The 20,134-nt window shown below is 34.4% G+C and overlaps 1 protein-coding gene across 1 annotated transcript in view; it reads right to left on the bottom strand.

Annotated features, from left to right (window-relative positions):
* pde11a (phosphodiesterase 11a) overlaps positions 1-20,134 on the bottom strand; it is a 90,130-nt gene that overhangs the window by 35,448 nt on the left and 34,548 nt on the right. Inside the window, exons 6-10 of the mRNA XM_088930710.1 lie at positions 17,020-17,152; positions 15,522-15,597; positions 8,860-8,927; positions 8,673-8,765; positions 5,888-5,938 (exon numbers count right to left, since the gene is read on the bottom strand). Coding sequence (XP_088786836.1) covers positions 5,888-5,938; positions 8,673-8,765; positions 8,860-8,927; positions 15,522-15,597; positions 17,020-17,152 — 421 coding nt within the window. The remainder of the gene's footprint in view (positions 1-5,887; positions 5,939-8,672; positions 8,766-8,859; positions 8,928-15,521; positions 15,598-17,019; positions 17,153-20,134) is intronic.

The following is a 20,134-nucleotide window of genomic DNA, read 5'->3' as shown; positions in this document are numbered from 1 at the left end:
ATTTCATTATTACATTACATGTACATTATTATACATTATAACCACAAAATGTAAAAATAGCATTGCAGTTCTCCTTTAAGGTGCTTCTAAGTTCCTTTTTTAATGGTTAGAAGATGCTTCAACCAGACATCACTTCCATAGCCAATTTAAGCTTGATAGAGCAGGATAGTTTATGGTCAAATGTGCTTAGGATTGTATTCATTTTGCTTATTTGTTACGATAAACACATTTGCGTGCTTGGCGGATTGTGTCCACGTGATATTTAATGAAGAGAAAGTAAAATATTTATTCATTAATTTTAAAACCAAACAATCCATAATGGAGTTATGTGATTCATTATGCTTTCACAACAGAGGCTGTACATTCCATAGTGCTTTTTCAGCTACTTATATATTGAAAGGAAATCATTAAATATTGATCTAACGTGCATTTAAAAAAATAAAATTCACATGTAAGGTGTTACCAGTAAAATGGAAATAGAAACTGAATGTGTGCATCTGTTTAAGTAATTAAGCCAATGTAGGGTAAACTGTGGGGTTTTTTAACAGAAAGGTTGTGGGTTATGGGAATTTAAATCATCTATTGTGTTGTTTTTTTCATGCTACACAAACCCCAGTTACGGGGTTTAATGAAACCAAAAACTAATACAGACGTAAAACTTCCAGTAAACAAACAGAAATTTTGACGAGTAGGAAATTAAAAATATTGGATCCTTCCATCTGCTGAGTTTGAACTCTCCATCAGATACAGATTTGGAGTTTACTTTGTTTCTGGGAGGAGGGTTGAGAAATTGTTTTTATTTATTCCAGGTGATAGTCCTGATGTAGGTGTCAGAAAGCCAAGTGAAAAACAGAACATCTAGTATCATCTGGTACTTTATTAGGATTCCTTCAACATCATACGTAAAAGATATTTATTGTTATGCTCAAGATGGAAGTCTGAGAGTCTGAAAAAAGCTACCTTGCCATGCTGTTGAAACTGATCAAGAAAGTGCTCTAAGTGCTATAAAATCAAGAAAGTGCTCTATGGCTAAGGATCTGCACCTGTGGCTAGAAGGTTGCCAGTTCAAATCCCGTGGCTGGCAGAGGAATCCTACTCCGTTGGGCACCTGAGCAAGGCCCTTAACCCCAGCTGCTCCAGGGGTGCCGTATAAATGGCTGACCCTGCGCTCTGACCCCAAGCTTCTCTCTCCCCATCTGAGTGCCTGTGTGTCTCATGGGGAGCAAGCTGGGATATGCGACAAGACAAATTCCTAATGCAAGAAATTGTATATGGCTAATAAAGTGATCTTATAAGATCTTTGGATCAATTAAATAAGCTCATCACAGAAGGCAGTAAGGTGTGGCTCAAGAGTCTAAAAATAATTTCAGACATAGAAGCTTGTGTCGTGCAAAGGCTGGAAAAACACTTCCATCCATCCATTTTCTAACCACTTCTTTCCAATTCAGGGGCGCAGGATAGCCAGAGCTTATCCTGGCAAGCAGTGGGCTCAAGGAAGTGTACAGCCTGGATGGCACACCACTCCATCACAGGAAAAACACTTTCTACAATTAATTGTACAGGTTTTTTCTGTTCACCATTGTCATAATTGCTCAGTTGCATGAATACAACATTAAGAACATTCTTTATTGTGATGCACTGCGGATTCCAGTTTGTTTGCCGGAGTGAAAGATGCAAATAAATGTCCTTGAACGTTATTCATAAAAACAGGCAATCTGCCTCAACTGCATTGTTAAAACACTGTGACTGCCTCCACACCTCATTCATAAAACCACCATCAGGATAAATGACATGATAGTCACGGCCTTGAGTCATTGAAAGTGATGGAAGTTCATGGATAAATATGCAAATAATAGTGTCCACGTTTGATGACAATGATAATGGCAAGGTTTGTTGTGGAATTAGCTTGTGGAATTTAAATTAATAAGAGAGAAATGTACCAAGCTACAAATCTCTAAACATTCAATAGTTCAAAGTGAGCACAGGAAAATAGAAAGCTTATAAACAAGTGGAGTCATTCCACCTTCTAGTCTGTTTGATTGCTAATATTCAATTCAATATATACTCTAGCCATTTCTTGAAAGAGATCAGAGTGGCCTTTTTGGTAATATGACCACATACCTTTTTTCCAGAGACCTACCACACCTCATATCAAAGAAATTGCAGTTTAAAGGTATAAGTTTTAATTTTAAAGGTACTGGCCAACAAAATATTTGGCAATTTGCAGCTGTGACTTGTGACTGATTTTATCACTCCAGCGCTGTTGCTACGTCACTTCAGTCTGTAACTTAGTCCAGTTTATTTCCAGGCTAAATGGGAGGTCTACCTTATAGAGGCTATTATAGGTTGTGTTTTGCATACTGGTGAAAGCCATTTACTATTACCAATTTTTTATAACATACTCCCAGGGTATTGAAATAAGACAAAAAGAGGTATTTTGACTGGCTTGCTTTTCATCCTGGTAATGTTCAGTAGCTACCAAGCCACTAAATGCCGTTTATAGATGGGAATTAGGCACAACAATACTATAAGAGCCTTTACTGCCATGGTCAAAATATCTATTTTATGCATTGGCGCCTTATTCCTTTCATGCCTTTTGTAACTCAATAGTTCAAAATCTGCTGCAAGACTGGAGATTTTCTACTTGATGTGCACATTCATCTTTTTCTCTGTTACAACACATGCCAACAATGAAATCCCTTACTTGGTATCTAACAAATTAGAAATGTCTCACAACACCAAGAGGAAGGATGCTCGCATATTTGTTTTCTTTTGTGACAAGATTTAACAGAGTTAAGGGCACTGTGCATTTCATAATAATCACTCTCTATAAGTCTCTGGATATTAGTTGAGAAAGCATACTTTTCTGGATGGAGCTAAACAGAAATTGCTCTTAAATAGTGTAGAGGATATAGTGCTGTGACATAATCCTGGGGATTTTTTTGTTCTTATTATTAATTTCTGTAGATATGCAATTCCATATTATATTCCCTATTAATCAAATTCTAAAAGTATGCTTTTGTTTACTGCGATGACGAGCGTATTTGCAGAAAAGGTTAAAACATTATAACTTTTTACAAAGTATATAAACTTAATATAGTCAGGAGGAGCACGTAAAATCGTTTCCAAAATAACCACATGTAAGACTTTGATGCTTAAAATGTTTAGGAAGAAAGTGGAATGCGGGTGTGTATTTTTTCTTTAAACTTCCAATACCAGCCATAAACAGTTTACATAATATGTTTATGTTCCTAAATTAATATAGTTTATGACCATCAGACGCGTTATGCTCCTCTTCTTTTTATGCTCAGCTACTAAAATTACCCTTTAGTTGTAAAATTCCATATAAATATTCAATACTAAGCGGATTAAAACATGCACAGTAAAGAGATTAAATGATTAAATCTTTTCACTAACAACCAATGCACCATGAGTGCCCCTGTTGGTCATTTTGGCCAGCCAATCACGTACCGCGGTACAACGCAGTGACCTGTGGGTAATTGAGTGCAGTACGGGTTTGTACCGTGCATTTTGAATGGCTGCATCTGTATATACTACACTATAAGATGTTTGCCTAAGGGCAACTATTTCTGTCTGCTGGATGTATGGTGTGGTGAAGATAACTAACGAACCATTGCAAAAAATGTTTTTTTAACCAGTGTTTAAAAAAAGAATATTGCTGAGGCTCATTATCTAGCTTAAACATGAAAGTCCTTACCAATTACTTTCTTACTAGCAGAAACTGCAGAGTAGCTGAATTATGGACTGATATAATTTTTTCCCCCTTTTTCCCCTTCTGGGATATTACACATGCTGTATAGCCCTGATACACAGAAAGCCCGTGGCAGCTGGACATGATATAAAGCTCATTCAATAAAAACAAAAAATCTTGAAATGCAGGCATGACATTTCCAACCAAATCTGTATTTGAACACTGGTAAGATGAAACTGAAAAAATTAAGTCTGCAGTCAAGTTGCGATTTTCTTCCATCAATTTCAAACAGATTACTTTAAATAAAGGAGTAATTAACTTATTACATGAAGGTCAGTTATTATTTAGGAAGCAATTTGTGTTCTTTATGGACTACAGGGATCTGCAATATATCAACTCATTTTACAAAAGCAATCTATTCCCTGAAACTTGTTTATTAAGAGAAAATACATGAAATTAAAATTAATTTCCCACTAGTTAAAGGCAATAAAAAGATATATGTGACCTACGTTAATACACATTAATAATAAAGGTAAACATTGTACCAATTTAAGTATCTGTTTATTACAATAAACAATACTAATTAAAACAATAATACAGAATAAAGGGAAAAACAATCACTTATATGAGAACTTGGAATTCACGATGTAGGGCAAGATATTTTGAGACAAAACTTACAAATATGGCTAAAGCTTTGAGTAGGTTATAATGCACAATATACACATGGCTCAGTGGTCTTTTGTTATAACTAAACAAGTTTTCTATACATGTATAACAAACAAAGGGTATTCATTTTTCAAGTATGTTAACGCATATTTATCAAATATTTGTAAAATAAATGGCTAGTGTACATTTATTTTAAAAAGCAATATTTATAAAACATTATATATTAAATTATACCACTCTCAATAAAATTGGGATTTTTTCATGGAATATTAGTTTTTCTCTAATAATACTAGAATGTCTAAGTTGCAGTTACGTTTGTCCAAGACCTTCACTTATTTTTCCTCATATTTATTTCAAATTGTATATGAACTACAACTACTAAATACTACTTTCTATTTTAAGGCAACCATATATTCATATTTACCATGAAAACATCGAAAAAGAATTCCCTTCATCATTGGAACAGAAAATTTGATGAATCAGCTCCCATGGGCAGTTTTATAGAAAAGGTTTTGTCATGAAGTACTGTACATATGCTGAGGTACTTCAATAATATTTTCCAAAGAAATTAGTTTATGGATTATCGTCTTGCTGTTGTTCCCACTTTTAATGGTTACATTTACATAAAATTTACCAGATTAAATTTTTTATGACTGTTACTAATATTTTGCTTTTAAAACTTCCAGATTAAGGGATAACTATAACTTTTATTTATAGGTTAATTCATGTATAATACTTTTTATGAAATATTTTGTTTTACAGGATGAATAACTTATAGGAAAATCTTGTAAATCTAGTACAAATGACATTAATAAAGTAACTATTTTAGCCATTAGGGTTAAAGGCTATTGAAGTCAGAAATGTATTACAAGGCATACCAATATGCTAATACAGCACTCTCTACAGGCATTACACAAGTAAAACAAAAAATTGTAATGTAGTTTATATTTAAAAAAGGAGATATCAGGAGATTTACCAAACACACACAACTCTGCAAAAGTCTCAATTGTATGTTGTGATGATATGCACTTGGATGGATATAATTACCAGCACAAAGACTGCTATTCCTTTCTGTTAAACAAAGAATTTGAGGTTTAACATAAAAACCTACTTAAGCCCATACATATTTTTATAAATTTATATGTGGTCTAACATTCTATTTCTGCTCCGTAAAGATATCAAAAGACAAGAAACGATTGTTCACTTAAAGTTAAGCAGTATAATGAACGAATTAAATAGCCAAATTGCTTCTTCACTTTTGTAAAGCAATTATTTTTTTACACAACCAATAAAAGTAATCGATTTCAACATCCATAACATTGCCACAGATGGGAGAATAACATAAAAATAACAATAATGACAAGGTATTAATTTAGAAATATTGCAATATATATATTCAAGGCAGGAATGTTAAAAGACACAAAATCCATTTTGTCTGGTTTTGGGTGTCATTTATTCTAGGAACCAAAATACACTTTTGGATACTTCCATAAATATGATGTCCCTTACCTTAAATTTATCAACTTCAGTCTTGGAACAGGTTGCATGGTATGACAGGACCTGTCAAAGGAGTATAGGTTTAAACAGATTTTTCATTTTTAGATGTACTGTATATGAAAAAGATAACTAACCAACAAACTAACTACAAAATATTAAACAGACTGTGATGCAGAAGCATGTATATTCTCTTCCAGAACAAAGCCTCCAAGAAAATGTTTGGATTTTTCTATTGCTCTTTGCTTCAGAGCAAGGTCACGTAGCAAGATTAATAGAGGCAACAACTCTTGTTCAATTCCAATCATTTCAGACAAAGTTTGGAACTGGTATGGAAAGATAGCTCTCACACCACTATCACTCAAGTGAGCTTACTAAATATCAGTGATGTACAGTAAATGACTAATGTTCTATTTGTATGTATTCAACAGCGATGTAACTGCAGACTCTGCAACCTGTTTGTATCTGTATCAAATATAATTGCTCCTAGGCACAGTTTTCATCACTCTACTTCAGCTTAGAGGTTAAAACTGACATCTTACAAATGTATAACCATCAAGATATTAACACTCAAGTGTCCATTAATAAAGCATTTATATGTGATGAAAAAACATCAGAATTTAGATAAATTGTGGAAAGTAGAAGTACAGCAGGGAAGTGTTTTTAAAACTGAGAAGGTTGTGAGGGTCTATAACAAGCTACCCAACTTCATAGTTGTAGCTCATAACCTGCCTTCTTTCATAAAATGGCAGGATGAGATCCTCAAATCAATAACTAGCAACCAAACAAGGTACTGCAAATGGGTCAAATGCCCTCCTATTATTTGTAATGTTATCAGCAGGCATTCAATCTTACCAGACTATAAATATTGTATTGATACTCTTTTAATAGATAGCTGTAAAGTGTTCATGAATGGAATTTGCAGCTCTTAAAGTATTAATCCATTACCTTTAGTAGTACCTCACAAATATTATATTCAGTGTGTGTTTTGGAGATGGCTATTGGTGATGGTGAAACAAAGGAAATGACCGACCATTTCCAGTGGAGAGTAAGTAAGCAGTGTTTACTCTGGAGTTTATCGGCTTATCGGCTCTGAGGCATATTCTCTTAACTAAATACAAAGTAAAAATGCATTATATGAAGTGAAAAAAGGTATGGATCAAAAGAGAAGCTTCTTGGATAAGTATGTGCTAAGCACGTTCCTGGCTGTACAGCAACGGAGACTAACATGCTGTCAGCTCAGATCCATGTCATTTTTAGAGCCGATGTCCCTGCAGGTGCTTTTCTCATATCTACACTGAAATAACTTTTACAGCTTATGCATTTGTTATTTGATGAAGTATACTCATGTTTATTCAGTGCTGCCAAAAGCTCTGATCTGCCTCCTTACTCGTTTTATAATGCTTCCCCAATGTACATTATTGCTTTTAAAGATAGAGAATAAATAGCTGAAGCATTTAAAAATCCTTGTGGGTTTTTCTGTACAACCAAGTAATTCTCTCTGCTGAAGAGAAGTGCCCAATCTTCACAATATGTACAGTTCACCTTTTTATTAAAAAAAAAACAACATGTCTGACACTCTCTTCCACTGGAGGAAAAACAATATAGTTCCTACCTACTCTTATGGTGAAAGCCTTAACTGAGTAATTTTATTTTCAGAATTCTTGCTTGTTGAGACACTAACAAAACACATTAGAGATCTTTGAAGGCTGCTTGACTCTTAAAAGAAACTTAAAAAGAAAGACGGAAGGTGCCTGCTATCTCACCCTAAAAGAGCTTACTAGCTAAAATACAATGAAACGTAGCATCAATTTAATCCCACCCAGCAGCAACAAAAATATGCTCAGTATTAAATATTAATTATAACAATGGAATGGTGGCTCTGGAATTAGTTTCATTATGTTAGTGTCAACTCAAACAGCAGAAAAAAAGTGTATTTATTCTGCTTTGTCAGAACCTTTGTTCCACATAAAAAACTTTACAAAAGTCACCTTTAAGAAACATTATTTTCTCATTTTTTTTAGCCTATCAATAAATACTTACTTAATGTAGCAGAGCTGTGACTCACCAGCATTAAGAATGGGGTTAAGGTAGCCAAAAAGGCAGGATGCAGAAGTGTTTGAATCAGATCACTGTGTTAACATTATGTTACAGTACTATCAACTGGTCAATACTAATGGTTATCAATATCCTATAGTAAGATGCTTGTGAAGTTATTAAACAAAGAGCACAAAATCAGAAAGTTTAGAAAGCTCTGGATAAAAGTCTTAAGATACTTAGAAATATATTAAATGCCACCTTTTATCGGGAGAATGATAAAATACCCTTAGGAAATGATTGCATTGTTTTTTAGTGAAATAGTGATCTCAATTCTTAATTCCTATTCTAATACAGCGTACAAAGGTGCGCTGGGTTCTTCAGTGTTTGTCGTTGCTACAGTTGTTACAGACGAAACACGAATCTAAATCGCATTTGCTCAGAACACTGTACGTTCGGTCCTTTTATGTGCATACCAAAATTCAAAAATCATGCTGGAAAAACAAAACTTATGCCCATAATCATATACAAGAACATCAATCACGCAATTTGTGCTTTAAAAACATAATCTAATTTCTATTCGAACAGAATGCATTGTGCACAGTTTTTGTGAATATGGTACCTCTCCTGTTTTCACTCACTACACTTAACATATTACCAGCTTTGTATAAAAAGGCTTAAAATGACCTAACAAGCACATTTTTCCCTTCTTCCTAAATAAAAGAACATTTTTCTGGAAAGATGAAAGGGAAGAACATCTTACATCGAGGGCCACAGATTGCTTTGCCCAAGACTTCTTCACTTGATCATACATTATTGTATTGTTGATTCCAAGGCCACAGAAGATAACGAAAGCCTGTGGGGGTGAAAAACACAAGTTTATTTTTAGCTCAGGATTAGAATCAAATAAATATTTGTACATATAGTTATACAGCATGGGTAGCCAGTACCTCAAAGAGCCGTTGATCTGCATCATCAAACGGTTTCCCATCAAGCCTGTTCAAGACTTGAGCCACCCCTGCACACAAAAGACAAATCACAGTGGTGGCTGCCGCCGAATTCTCACAGGCCTGTTTCTGTTTAAACCTGTTCTAATTAGCTCTTATCCAAAAGCTCATTTGTTTTGTCTTTGCCAAATGTACAGTTTGACTCCACTGCTGTTTCATATACATAATCCATTTTCACGCTTCACACTCCAGTTAGCACGAAATCACACCCACACATTAATTAAAGTAATTGATAAACCAGTTCTCCTTGTGCACTTGTGAAATTGGAAGGGTAAAGATTCAGTTGCTTCTTATTATAATTCCTTAGGTACTTTTTATTCTACATTCAGAGAATACAGAAAACAATCATAAGTGTAATACAAGTAGAATAAGACGACATTACTAAATGCTGAAATTATTTCACTATGTTTTCTTGTTACTGAAAGAATACACAATATTAGATGGAGCTACTTAACTGAATACCTGTGAAAAACCCTAACTAAGTGGAAGGATTTCAGTTTAAGGGTATAGGAAAGAGCCTGTAAATTGAATCTGAAATTTAATATGAAAGCAGACCAGGGAAGTGGAGAGATATGGCTGAGACTTGTGAAGGAATACTGAAGAAAAATATCTGTATGGTATCAAGGTCTTTAGCAAAGACCTTTACTGTGTGTTTCTGCTGAGATGCATTGAGGTCTTGCTGGCTGTCTAGATTTGAGAGTTTGATATGGAATTTAGTTAAAATTGTTTTCCACTGCTCCTTGGCTCTCACAGTTTGTATTTCATTTCATGTTAATTATGCTTATACACAGTATAATGTATATATCATATTTTATTTTGATCACATTGTTTCTCTTTTCCTGGTTTCTATCTCTATTCTTGATATAAAAAATGTGTATTATTTTGTTACTAGTTTTTAGTGTTCTAAATTGTCAAGAGGTATTTTAAATAAAGGAAGATGTAATTTGGGCATGACTGGAAATTAACTACTTTTTGCTTTAAATCCATTGACTCATTTGTATAGTCCTGTCTAGCCATTGATGTATATCAATCCTGTTGGTCATTTTATCATGTACCCCAGTGCAATATATAGTTGCTCTCCTCTGTAAAAACCTAAAAGGCTTGTAATGCCCATTCCAAATCAAGCTGTTTTACTGTATATATAAAAAATATTTAGTAAACATATTGTGTATTTTAGCCTTGCACATTAATGGGAAATGGTAACAAACACATCTGCAACACCACTATCACTACAGTTGTAAATCAGTGTAGTAGTGGTGCAATTCATGAATCTCATTCAGTTGAGAAAATAAGACTCATGGGAAGCTACATTTGCCGGAGCAAGCAATAAGCAAGGCAAACATCATTTCAAACTAAAACCGACAAGAATGATTCTCACATGACAGAGAAGGCCAGCAAAATTGTGCTGAAATAAAGAAACAACTCCTTCAACTAAGATTTTAAGTGGAACAAACACTGGCTGCTCACAGCACTATTCTACACTGAAATGATCTTAACTCAGCCTAGGAAAAACTTAATAACAATGGATATCTCTAAAAGGCTTCTTACCACTTTCTTCATTATCTTTCTCTATCTTAAGGACCAAAATGTTTTAATTTGCTGACACAAAGTACTGTAGGTACAATTTAAAATCCTCCTTATAATATGAAGATTATAATAAGTAACATACGTGTTTTTTTATTCTACAAAAATGTTTAAAACTGTTCAAGGAGGTGTGAAAGAAAGTCAGATTTATCAAATTAGCCCGTTTCAGGGGAAATATCACAACATAAATTATGTACCCCTTGAGGTTAAGAGAAGTAGTCCGTTTTAACTTCTATTTTAAGTACAATGCAATGGAGATGCCATTCAGTGGGATCATTTTTTTTACTTTGTTAATAGATTTGTTTCTTGTGTTTGAAAGACACTTCCTGAATGCCAAAAGGATTCTAAAAAAGTCTTAATGTCTACACATCAAGGACTTGATATATTACAAGGACATTTATAGTAAGCTTAACTAAAGTATTTGGGGTATAAATCATCCTTATACTTAAAAACAATTTCCTTGAAATCCTCCCTAAAATAGTGATTCTCATCACAGATCGAATAACCATGTTATCCTTCTAACTCCACTCACTTAATAAATAAGTTGGTTATTAAGACTCTTTAGAAGTTCTTTGGGCTTAGTAATTATTATCAACCATCAACTAATTTCTGAGTTTCACGGCTACATTCATTCAGGCGTTTGCATACATCATATTCTTCTTCTACACAATCCTGGAAAGCAATAAAAATGCAGCTTGCTAGGGTATGTATCTGTGTGTTAACAGTTTAGAATTCAAAAGAGGGGATGTTATGTTAACATTCCATAATGCACAACCTTATTGACAATATCCATCCATGCATTTTCTAAATGTTTCTTCCAATTAAGGGTGACAGGTGAGCCGGAGCCTATCCCAGCAAGCAATGGATGCAAGGCAGGGCATACCCTGGATGGGACGCCAGTCCATCACAGGACACACACATGACCTCAGCACTGTGAGGCAGCAGTGATAACCACTGTGTGACTTTTCTGCCCTCATTTACACGATTTTTCTTCAGAAAATATTCATTTTTAGTCACCATATAAAAAAGATGCCCTGGAACCAGTCTAGAAAAGAGACACTTGGCCCACTAACGCTAACTATATTACTCTAACAATTACATAATCCTAGTAACTATATTTTTGTAAACATAATTTAATAGAAAATTGCCAGGCGACTGAGAACTGAGAACAGATAGTGCTTCTTCATTCAAACATACTGTATATGGAAGTCTAGCTATGTTTTTTATCCAATACCATCACTTATTTGAAAAAAAAATTGAGACCCTTAGTTCACTTAACTGCTGAAACTCAACCAAATCATGTATGGTCTTGCAAACTATCCTACAGTGTATGTTATTATAAATGCAAGTAACTGAACTTCTGTAGAGGACAGACAGTTTTTTAAAGGATTGCTTGACAGTGTCATTCTGACAGATGTCTGAACATCATTAATAGGTCACCTTTGAAGAGCTGTTTAGACAGAAATAAGGCAGCAACCATGTAAACAAGTTTAGGAGAGCATGGATGGAGCTATGACTGCTAAATTTCTTCTCAACAGCACACCTACAACAGAGCCTTTCTGAAACCAAAGGTTGAGCATAGAAACTCAACCAATGTCTAATTACACAAGAATTCAATTACAAGGATGAATAAGCCTCTATGATTACAAGCTTGAATTAAAGGCCAGGTGTTCTGGATTTAGAATCACTTCCCTAGAGGATGTATTGACCTATAAATGCTACCACACTGCATAGAAAACAAAATATCCCAACTTGAAACTTTTATCTCCTCATGCTGGCAGTCAGTTGTGTCTGAGGTTTTTATGTACAGTAGTGTCTCAACATTTGCAAGTGTTCGAAGCAGACAACTATCACCAGTAACCAATATACTGTGTATATTGCATATAACCATGTCCACCACTATACTGTACTGTACCTCTGCGTAATTTATTAAAGTATTTAGTGGGCATACAGTAGTTAAAATACACAAGTAACCCTGCATTATATGATAATTAGGATACTAATGCACTGGCTTGAAGTTAAATAACATTGATCAACAAAAAGAAACAACAGTAATCACAAAAAATATAGCAATTCGTGAAAATAAACAACATGAATCCCTCCTCTGCATTCGCCTGCTCTCTCTCTCTGTGATTATCATGCTGCAGTGAGACGAGCAAAAAAAACTTTCAGTGAGCCTGTAAAGTTGTCTCCACTCTGTCATTCGCCACACTGCTGACACAGAATCTGGAGTGTGCATTACAGTATAAAAACAAGACCAGGTTAAGTTGCAGATGCTGGTTAGTGGGTACTTGGGCAGGCAGCAGGGAGAGGTTCACTCACTATTCCGGTCCTTCTCACCATCCTAATCTGTTGCTCCGCTAATTTGAGCATTGCCGTTAATAACCTTGAGTTTGGTTTCATCCCGCTATGCTTTTCTTCCACACAACACCATGTCGGCCAGACCAAATCGCAAATAAGCAAACCTGTAAATGTTAAATTCGCATATGTCGAGAGCCTACCATCCACTCACGCTTCCACTCATATGGCCTTTGGAATACAGAGTCCTATTAGCGCCTAACTGGCAGAGAAAACACAAGCATAATCATTGCTTCAAAAAAGAAACCGCTTGGAATGACAGCTGTTTATAGTTGAGCTACTGTATATGATACACAACAAAATAACTAATGAAAGGGAAAGTAATTATGGAGGAAATTCTTTTCTCTAGTGCCTCTGTCATTACTTGTGGATGTCCTAAATGGGCTATACAGGTATTTATGATGTTGCAATTGAACCGGTCATGTCTCAGAAGTGTACTGATGATGTTTATTGACATTGGTAGAAGTTTGCTACTGCTTGTTGGAACATTCCAGCACAAAGCATACCCAATTTTTGATCAGGCACATCATTAGATAGTAATGGAATGACTGTGTGTGGAACAGAAACAATTTTATCATTAATACATTGCTGCTTGTTCTGTCTTCTTAAGTACTGCACAGCCCACATTGCAAATCTGATGTACTGTTTGAATATGCAATTAATAGATATTTGGATGTCATGCTAGAACACTTTCTATTGTCAACAATTTTCACGTAAAAATGCATTCTGTTGCAGTATGTACAATAATAGGCAAATGACAAGAATGGACTGGATATATTTATTCCTTTGCCTTATTTGTCATGCTCAGTTTCTTTTTGTGACAGTGTGAGTGACTGTTTGGAGACTAAACTTTTAAGACGTTAAGAGTTGTTGCTTCAAATATTGTTTCTCCAAGATGTAACAAAAATTCTCTGCATGTACACAGCAAAATTAGTGTGCAATTCCATATTTCAATGCCTATCAAAACAACAATATGCACCTGGGATATACACATTTGGAATATCAATACTGAGTGCAGCATTTTGCCACACGATAAAGCATACTTCATTTTAAAAATGTATACATTCAGGAAGACATAACCTTAGCTTTCTATTTAAAATGTCCAACACTATGAAAACTTAAAAGATTACTATCCCTTGATTGTCCATTATAAACTTCCCTATACTCACTCCTGTTTGTCTTTTGATAGATGATGAGTGTTATCAAAGGACGTGTACCTCTATTACAAGAGGTAACGTTCTCCTTTTGACAAAGTCTCTCAAGGTCTAAAATGCCTCCTCAAAAAATAATATCATACAGCTGACAACTAAAATAAACTAACACAAAGTCAATCACAGGTGTAAGCCCTGTTTCATAAGCATTTCAAAGGTCTTCAGGAAAACAGTAAAGAATCCCAGAAATAAATTAATAAAACGAAAAATATTCCTCTTGAATGGTGTATCCTTGATATTGTTTGTTATCAGTGAAAATGTGCAGGGCTTACCAAAGGATGCTGTAGTATGGTAACAAAGACTTTAATTTTCAGCTCTGATAACTTCCACCTACACATTGCTGAGTTACAGCTTGTCTCCCTTTTGCTGACCTTCTGCATAGGCATGATGTCTCCTTTCAACTCCATCAGCCTCCCTGACACCCCCCTGTGACTTTGTATTACCAAACAGAACTAATGACTTCCAGACTGAGATCTTCATGGGCTTTAAACACAGCATTGTCCTGCTTATGCTAGTTTCATCCAAGAGCTTGAAAATAAGAATCTGGTGGCTTGCACTCCTAATTATGGATATGGCAGAGAGTGATGAAATGGAAACAACTTATATCAGCTGTTTTGAAATTAAATATATATATATATATCTTAATGCTGTATGTCAAGGAACAATGCCTCAATTCCTTCCTAGGGTTCTACTTATATAGTCCTGGAGTTGAAGGCTATTGCACAAAGCAGCTTAGCTTTGAAAACCACATCTAAATTAAATTAAGTTAATCTAAGTTTTAACATTTAGGTTAGTTTCAAAATTAACGAAGTAGTTTTACAGGATCTGATTAACCTGCAGATACTGTATAGATTTCTTTGCCTAAATTAGCAGGTGTACCATAATAGTCATATTACAGTCCAAGAAACCCATGGAAGACATTTTGAAACCCAGCCGAGAATCCACAATTACAAAAAGGCAACTAATTACTGAATCGAGAATGTTCTTTTGCCTAATTTATTTCATTTGAATAAAACAGCTGCTCATAAAAATGCCTTATAAATGGTTTGGGCATTGCCATCCATTTGTATGACTATAAGGGATGCTCTATATAGTCAAATTTATTTCCTTGATTTTCATACAGCAGTTTGAATTCATAAAATATTGAAAAGTCAAAAATTTATTTTTACGATACCTCTTAGAAGGAAACCTACAAACTCCAGTCATGCTTACAATAACAGTATTACTTTCTCTTGAAAGCGCTTTAATCAAATCTCCACCAAGATGTCTTACATAAAAAACTCAACAATACGGCTTTTGATAGTTCTCTTTCTGTATTAAAATAACAAAGGATCATGTAAAAATTCAGAACATCTTCATTTAAGGATCTGTCAGAATCTCAAGTCACTTGGTCTGTGAATGAACAAAGCTCTGTAAAGAGCCTGAATGAGAAATGTAACAGTGCAAACGTACCGATTATTTGATGGTTACTGTTCCAGATAGGCACACAAAGGACAGAACGGATGTGAAACCCAGAGAACTGATCAGCCTAAAATAAAAAATAAATAAAACACTGAAACTGTTCTGACATGGAGCTTCAAATCATATGACATACATTTAATCAAAGTTTTAATGTACATTAAAATATGTATTTAGATTACAATGAACAGATCAGCTAATTAGATAATAAGCTTTAAACAAAATGGTTTTTAAATGCAACAATTTTTTTTAAAAGCCAACAGCAACAGAATCTCCTGAAAGATATTTTAAGCCTCTTTATGTAAAAAGAACAGTAAATTTCTAAGAATAAATAGTTTTTTTTTACCATAATATTATATATTCAAATGCCAAAACTGGATTACATAGGAATCTTAGATTACGTTGAGTGCAGTTCCTTAATTATTATTCTTAGCAATTTTAAAACTGTTTGGAACTGAAAGGGAGGTCAGTATTTCTTAAAACATTTCAAATAATTTCTGCTTATGAGCACCTATATAACAAAATAAGATGAAGAAAAAGAGAGGGTATACATTTAACTATGTAGGAAAGTATAACATGTATCCAATATTTTGAAAGGGAATACAATTTGTTATATCCACTGCTATTTTAAAAACTATTTTAAAACATGAAAAGAAACACCTGGATTGTGAACACCTAGTTTGCAATGTTAATGGATTCCTTTCACAAAAGAGTTGTGAATGACACTTCAGTGTAAAATTTTCAATGTGTTTGTGTCAGACAGTGTTAAACATGCTTAACATAACCTCAAAATAACAGTCATTCACATCTGAAAAAAGAAAAGACAAACAGTTTCACTGCTGTGGGATAAGATCATTTCCTTTTCAGATACTGTACCTTGGTGGAAACTTCTCAAACATCTTAAGGTCTGGGTTAACTGGATTTGTGTGTCTTGATCACTCAAGATAAAGTATATGCCTTGGCTTAGTTCAAATTCTCCATTCCTGAAACATCATGTAAAACTAACCTCATAATTTACAATGAAACTTTGACAAAACAATCTCATCACAGGATGCCAAAAAGTGTGAAAATCCTTTAGTCCACTTTAGCGGACCACCCTTTTCGTATGGTAGTTCGTAATTTGAGTTATGTGAGTTGTGTGCTAGGAGGTGTAGCAGTGCATCATTTCTGGGGAGTGACTGCAAAAGCTACATTGATATGTATATGTATATAATATTGATCAGACAGACTGATGCCTGCTGTTTGCTGGAGTTAGTGTTGGTGAGTAAACACACCTCATAATAAAAAAAAGCTACAATATTAGGGCTCTTAAGTAAAGTGAAATCCCCTGATTCAGTGGATTTTTTCTTTGGTGTAGCTGTTTGAAGCTCATTTGAGATACGCTGAGGTGACCTTCAGTTTAAATAGACACATTTTCCACACCACTTAATCTTCTGTTCATATACTCTACATGCATTCTGTATGGAAGACGAACGCAGATGAAGACACTTACTTCTGCATCAAAGCGAGGGTCCTGGTAAGCATCACTGATGTTAACTGGAAGACCAGTAGAGGCCACAAGTTCAGCAATGCTGTTGTTGATAAGCCAGTCTGAGTAAGATGACTTCTCTATGCTATCTTTGAAGCTATACAGGGTTGTTAATGTGAAAGAAGAAGGAAAAAAAACAACAATAAAGAAAGACTAATTGGAAAGTATCTGTCAATGGACACTACTTTAAGATTAAAAAATAGTTTTTAACAATTGTAATTCTACATGACACAAAATACAAATTTAAATCTTAAAAAAATAGTATACTTAATATATTTTATGGCACTGTAAAATTGATGATGATGATTATTATTATTAATATATGGAAAGGATGGAATGTAGTCATCACTTTTGGGGTTACATTAAGTAGATGAAATTGTTATTAGTGAGTCCATTGCTCCACTTCTGAAGTCTCTAAGAGATACAAAGATCTAAAAGCTGAAAGTGGTATACTTTCATAATACACAGCATTTTCCTTAAGATGACACAGAATGTTCATTGAGTTATCAGCAATGTTAACTCTGACATTTGTAAAGCTAGCTCTCCATATCTATTAGTAAATATTTTATAACTGTAGCTACTGAGCAACTATTATTGTTTATTATGCTGAAAGTCTATTATCACTGTATGAGGCAAGGTTAAAGTATTATTCTTTCTCTTCCAAAAGCTCCCAGCATTTCTTATACCATAGATGAAGCAATTCATAAAGTATTCTATTAATCATAATGCCTATGTTTTAAGCTATCTTGCCAAAATCATCAATATTTCACAACAAAAAATCCACCTTTATAATGAAAAAGGCCCTGTAGCAGAAATGCAATATACACAAATAAAACATTTTACAGGTATTGTATATCAGAACTGATTTATGATACGCATACATACACATTAGAAATTTAAAATGTGTCAGATCTCACAGGGATTTATGTGTTTACATAAACTCACAGCAGTTTCCTGCCCATGACACACTGACATTAGCTGTAAGCAAATGTCTGTAACTATTTATTAATATTTAATGAGTAGTTCATGAATATTGCTAAGCATTCTGGAATCTGATGAGGTAGTGAAAAGTTAATTTTCTAATTGTCAGCCTTCTTTGGAAAGTGGAGATTTCCATTACTTAACTTGGTTTTCAGAGATCTTCAGCATAATTTACAAAGATGTATCGCAGTTGGGCTTGATCTGCTAAAACATGCCCAAGGAAATTTATTAACCCAAATATACAACTCCATCTTCAGTGAAAAAATTTAATTTAGTCAATCCGTGAAAATTAAAGGGTCTCCTGAGACAATTATTTCTCCATGCCCATGATGATGTTTAGTAGGTTTCTGCAACAAGCTAACCATGAGAATGTGGAAATTCCTAGATACTAGCATCTTAAAAAGCAAGTTATACAATACATAAGAAAATAAAAGAAATGAGAGTAGGCCTCTGTTGTGTTCTTTAGGTACTTATGACCAAGCTTTAGAGACACACAAGATACAACAAACTATGTTTCTGCCAGTTTTCTCGCAAATGTGGAAGTACAGAGAAAAGCAGTCTAGCTCCTCAAGCATGTTCTCAATAGGAACATATTATAGTACCACAGACGAGGATGAGGCTGGGTTAGGGGTCCTTGCAGTTATGAAAGAGGCTAAGTAATGACATGAAAATGACAGCAACTTGAACTTTTTAAACAGCTGGAAAAAACAGTTCATATCCTCATTTCTTCAAAAAAAAAAGACAGAATCTGCTAACTACACCACCTGACAAATTACTTACTGCTACATTATTGCAAAGAATGCCTTTTTAATTGCTTTTACTGTGTGCACAGAGACAAGCACACAAAAAATCCACCTGCACTGTAAGCTAAAATCCCTGCCCAGACATTTTCTAGTAAGTGATGGATGAAGTCACAGCTCACACTTTCCAGGTTTTTATTTCAGCTTACTATTCTCTCGCTTTTAAAATTGGACTAATAATTTTAATTGTTAATAACAATTTGCTTCATTCTGCATGTTCCTGTGCCTGTATACTTTATTTTAACTGGAAAGACTACTTGAAGACACATTCCCAAGCTTAAGGAATCTAAAACGCTTGATGCATTAATGTTTGGAAGTATTATTTCCAATTTCCAAGTGGAATTTTGCTTTTAGGTCCTGGGTTCATTTAGTGACAAAGGAGACTGTGGGAGTGGAATTCATATATTCATGAGATGTAACGTAGTTTTTTTAGAGAATGGACATTTAACATAAAATGTTATTATATTTTTTACATTTAATTTCCTTACCTCTGTCATTGTATTTGGCAGTATACAGTATGTTGGGAAAGTCTATGAAGGAACAACTGAATCCCAATCAGTTCGCTTCATTTCAATGGCGCAGGGATTGCTATGTCCCTGCTCAAGATTGAACCAATAGTGGTAATATAGCCAACAGCTGTACAATTAAAATAGATCAGGTGCCAGATGTTCCCTAAAAACAACTGGCTTTTACAACAAGACCTGGTTCTTAGAAAAATGCCTCTTCTTATGGCACTCTTTTGCATTTTATGTTGATGAGGAAGAAATATGATTTTTTAAAACAGTTTAAGACTGGGTCCATACCTCCATGACAACAATGTTGCCATTATTAACAAACTGCCTTATTGTAATTAATATTAATATAAGTACCAAAGAAATACAATTTCTGTCAAGTCTTTTGGTCAGTATACAGAGTACTGATGCATGTTATACATTGTGAAAAAAGAACACTGCATTACAATAACTGCTCCTAAAGTAGACAGTAGAAATGTGCACATTAAACAGAACTCCTGCCACAGACACTCCATATTGCCTGGTTATTTTTAAGGTAATTTATATTTAAAATACTCTGTAATCATAGATCTAGAGGAGGGACAGCAACTTTAAATCTTTGAGGAACGGATTAAGATTGGTGCAAGAATAATTAATGACCATAATATCAGAAACAGCACAAACCAATTTGGGGCAACAAGTTTTATTTTCTCTCTAGGCAATGTGACCATCTCAGTCATTCGCTCAGTGGTCAGTTTTACCTGATGGGGAGATTGGAATTAATTAGTTTTCACAATTCTGATTTTT

Source organism: Atractosteus spatula, chromosome 13 (assembly GCF_055471065.1).
Source record: "Atractosteus spatula isolate fAtrSpa1 chromosome 13, fAtrSpa1.hap1, whole genome shotgun sequence".
NCBI classification, from domain to species: domain Eukaryota; kingdom Metazoa; phylum Chordata; class Actinopteri; order Semionotiformes; family Lepisosteidae; genus Atractosteus; species Atractosteus spatula.
This window is presented reverse-complemented; position numbering and strand designations above follow the sequence as displayed.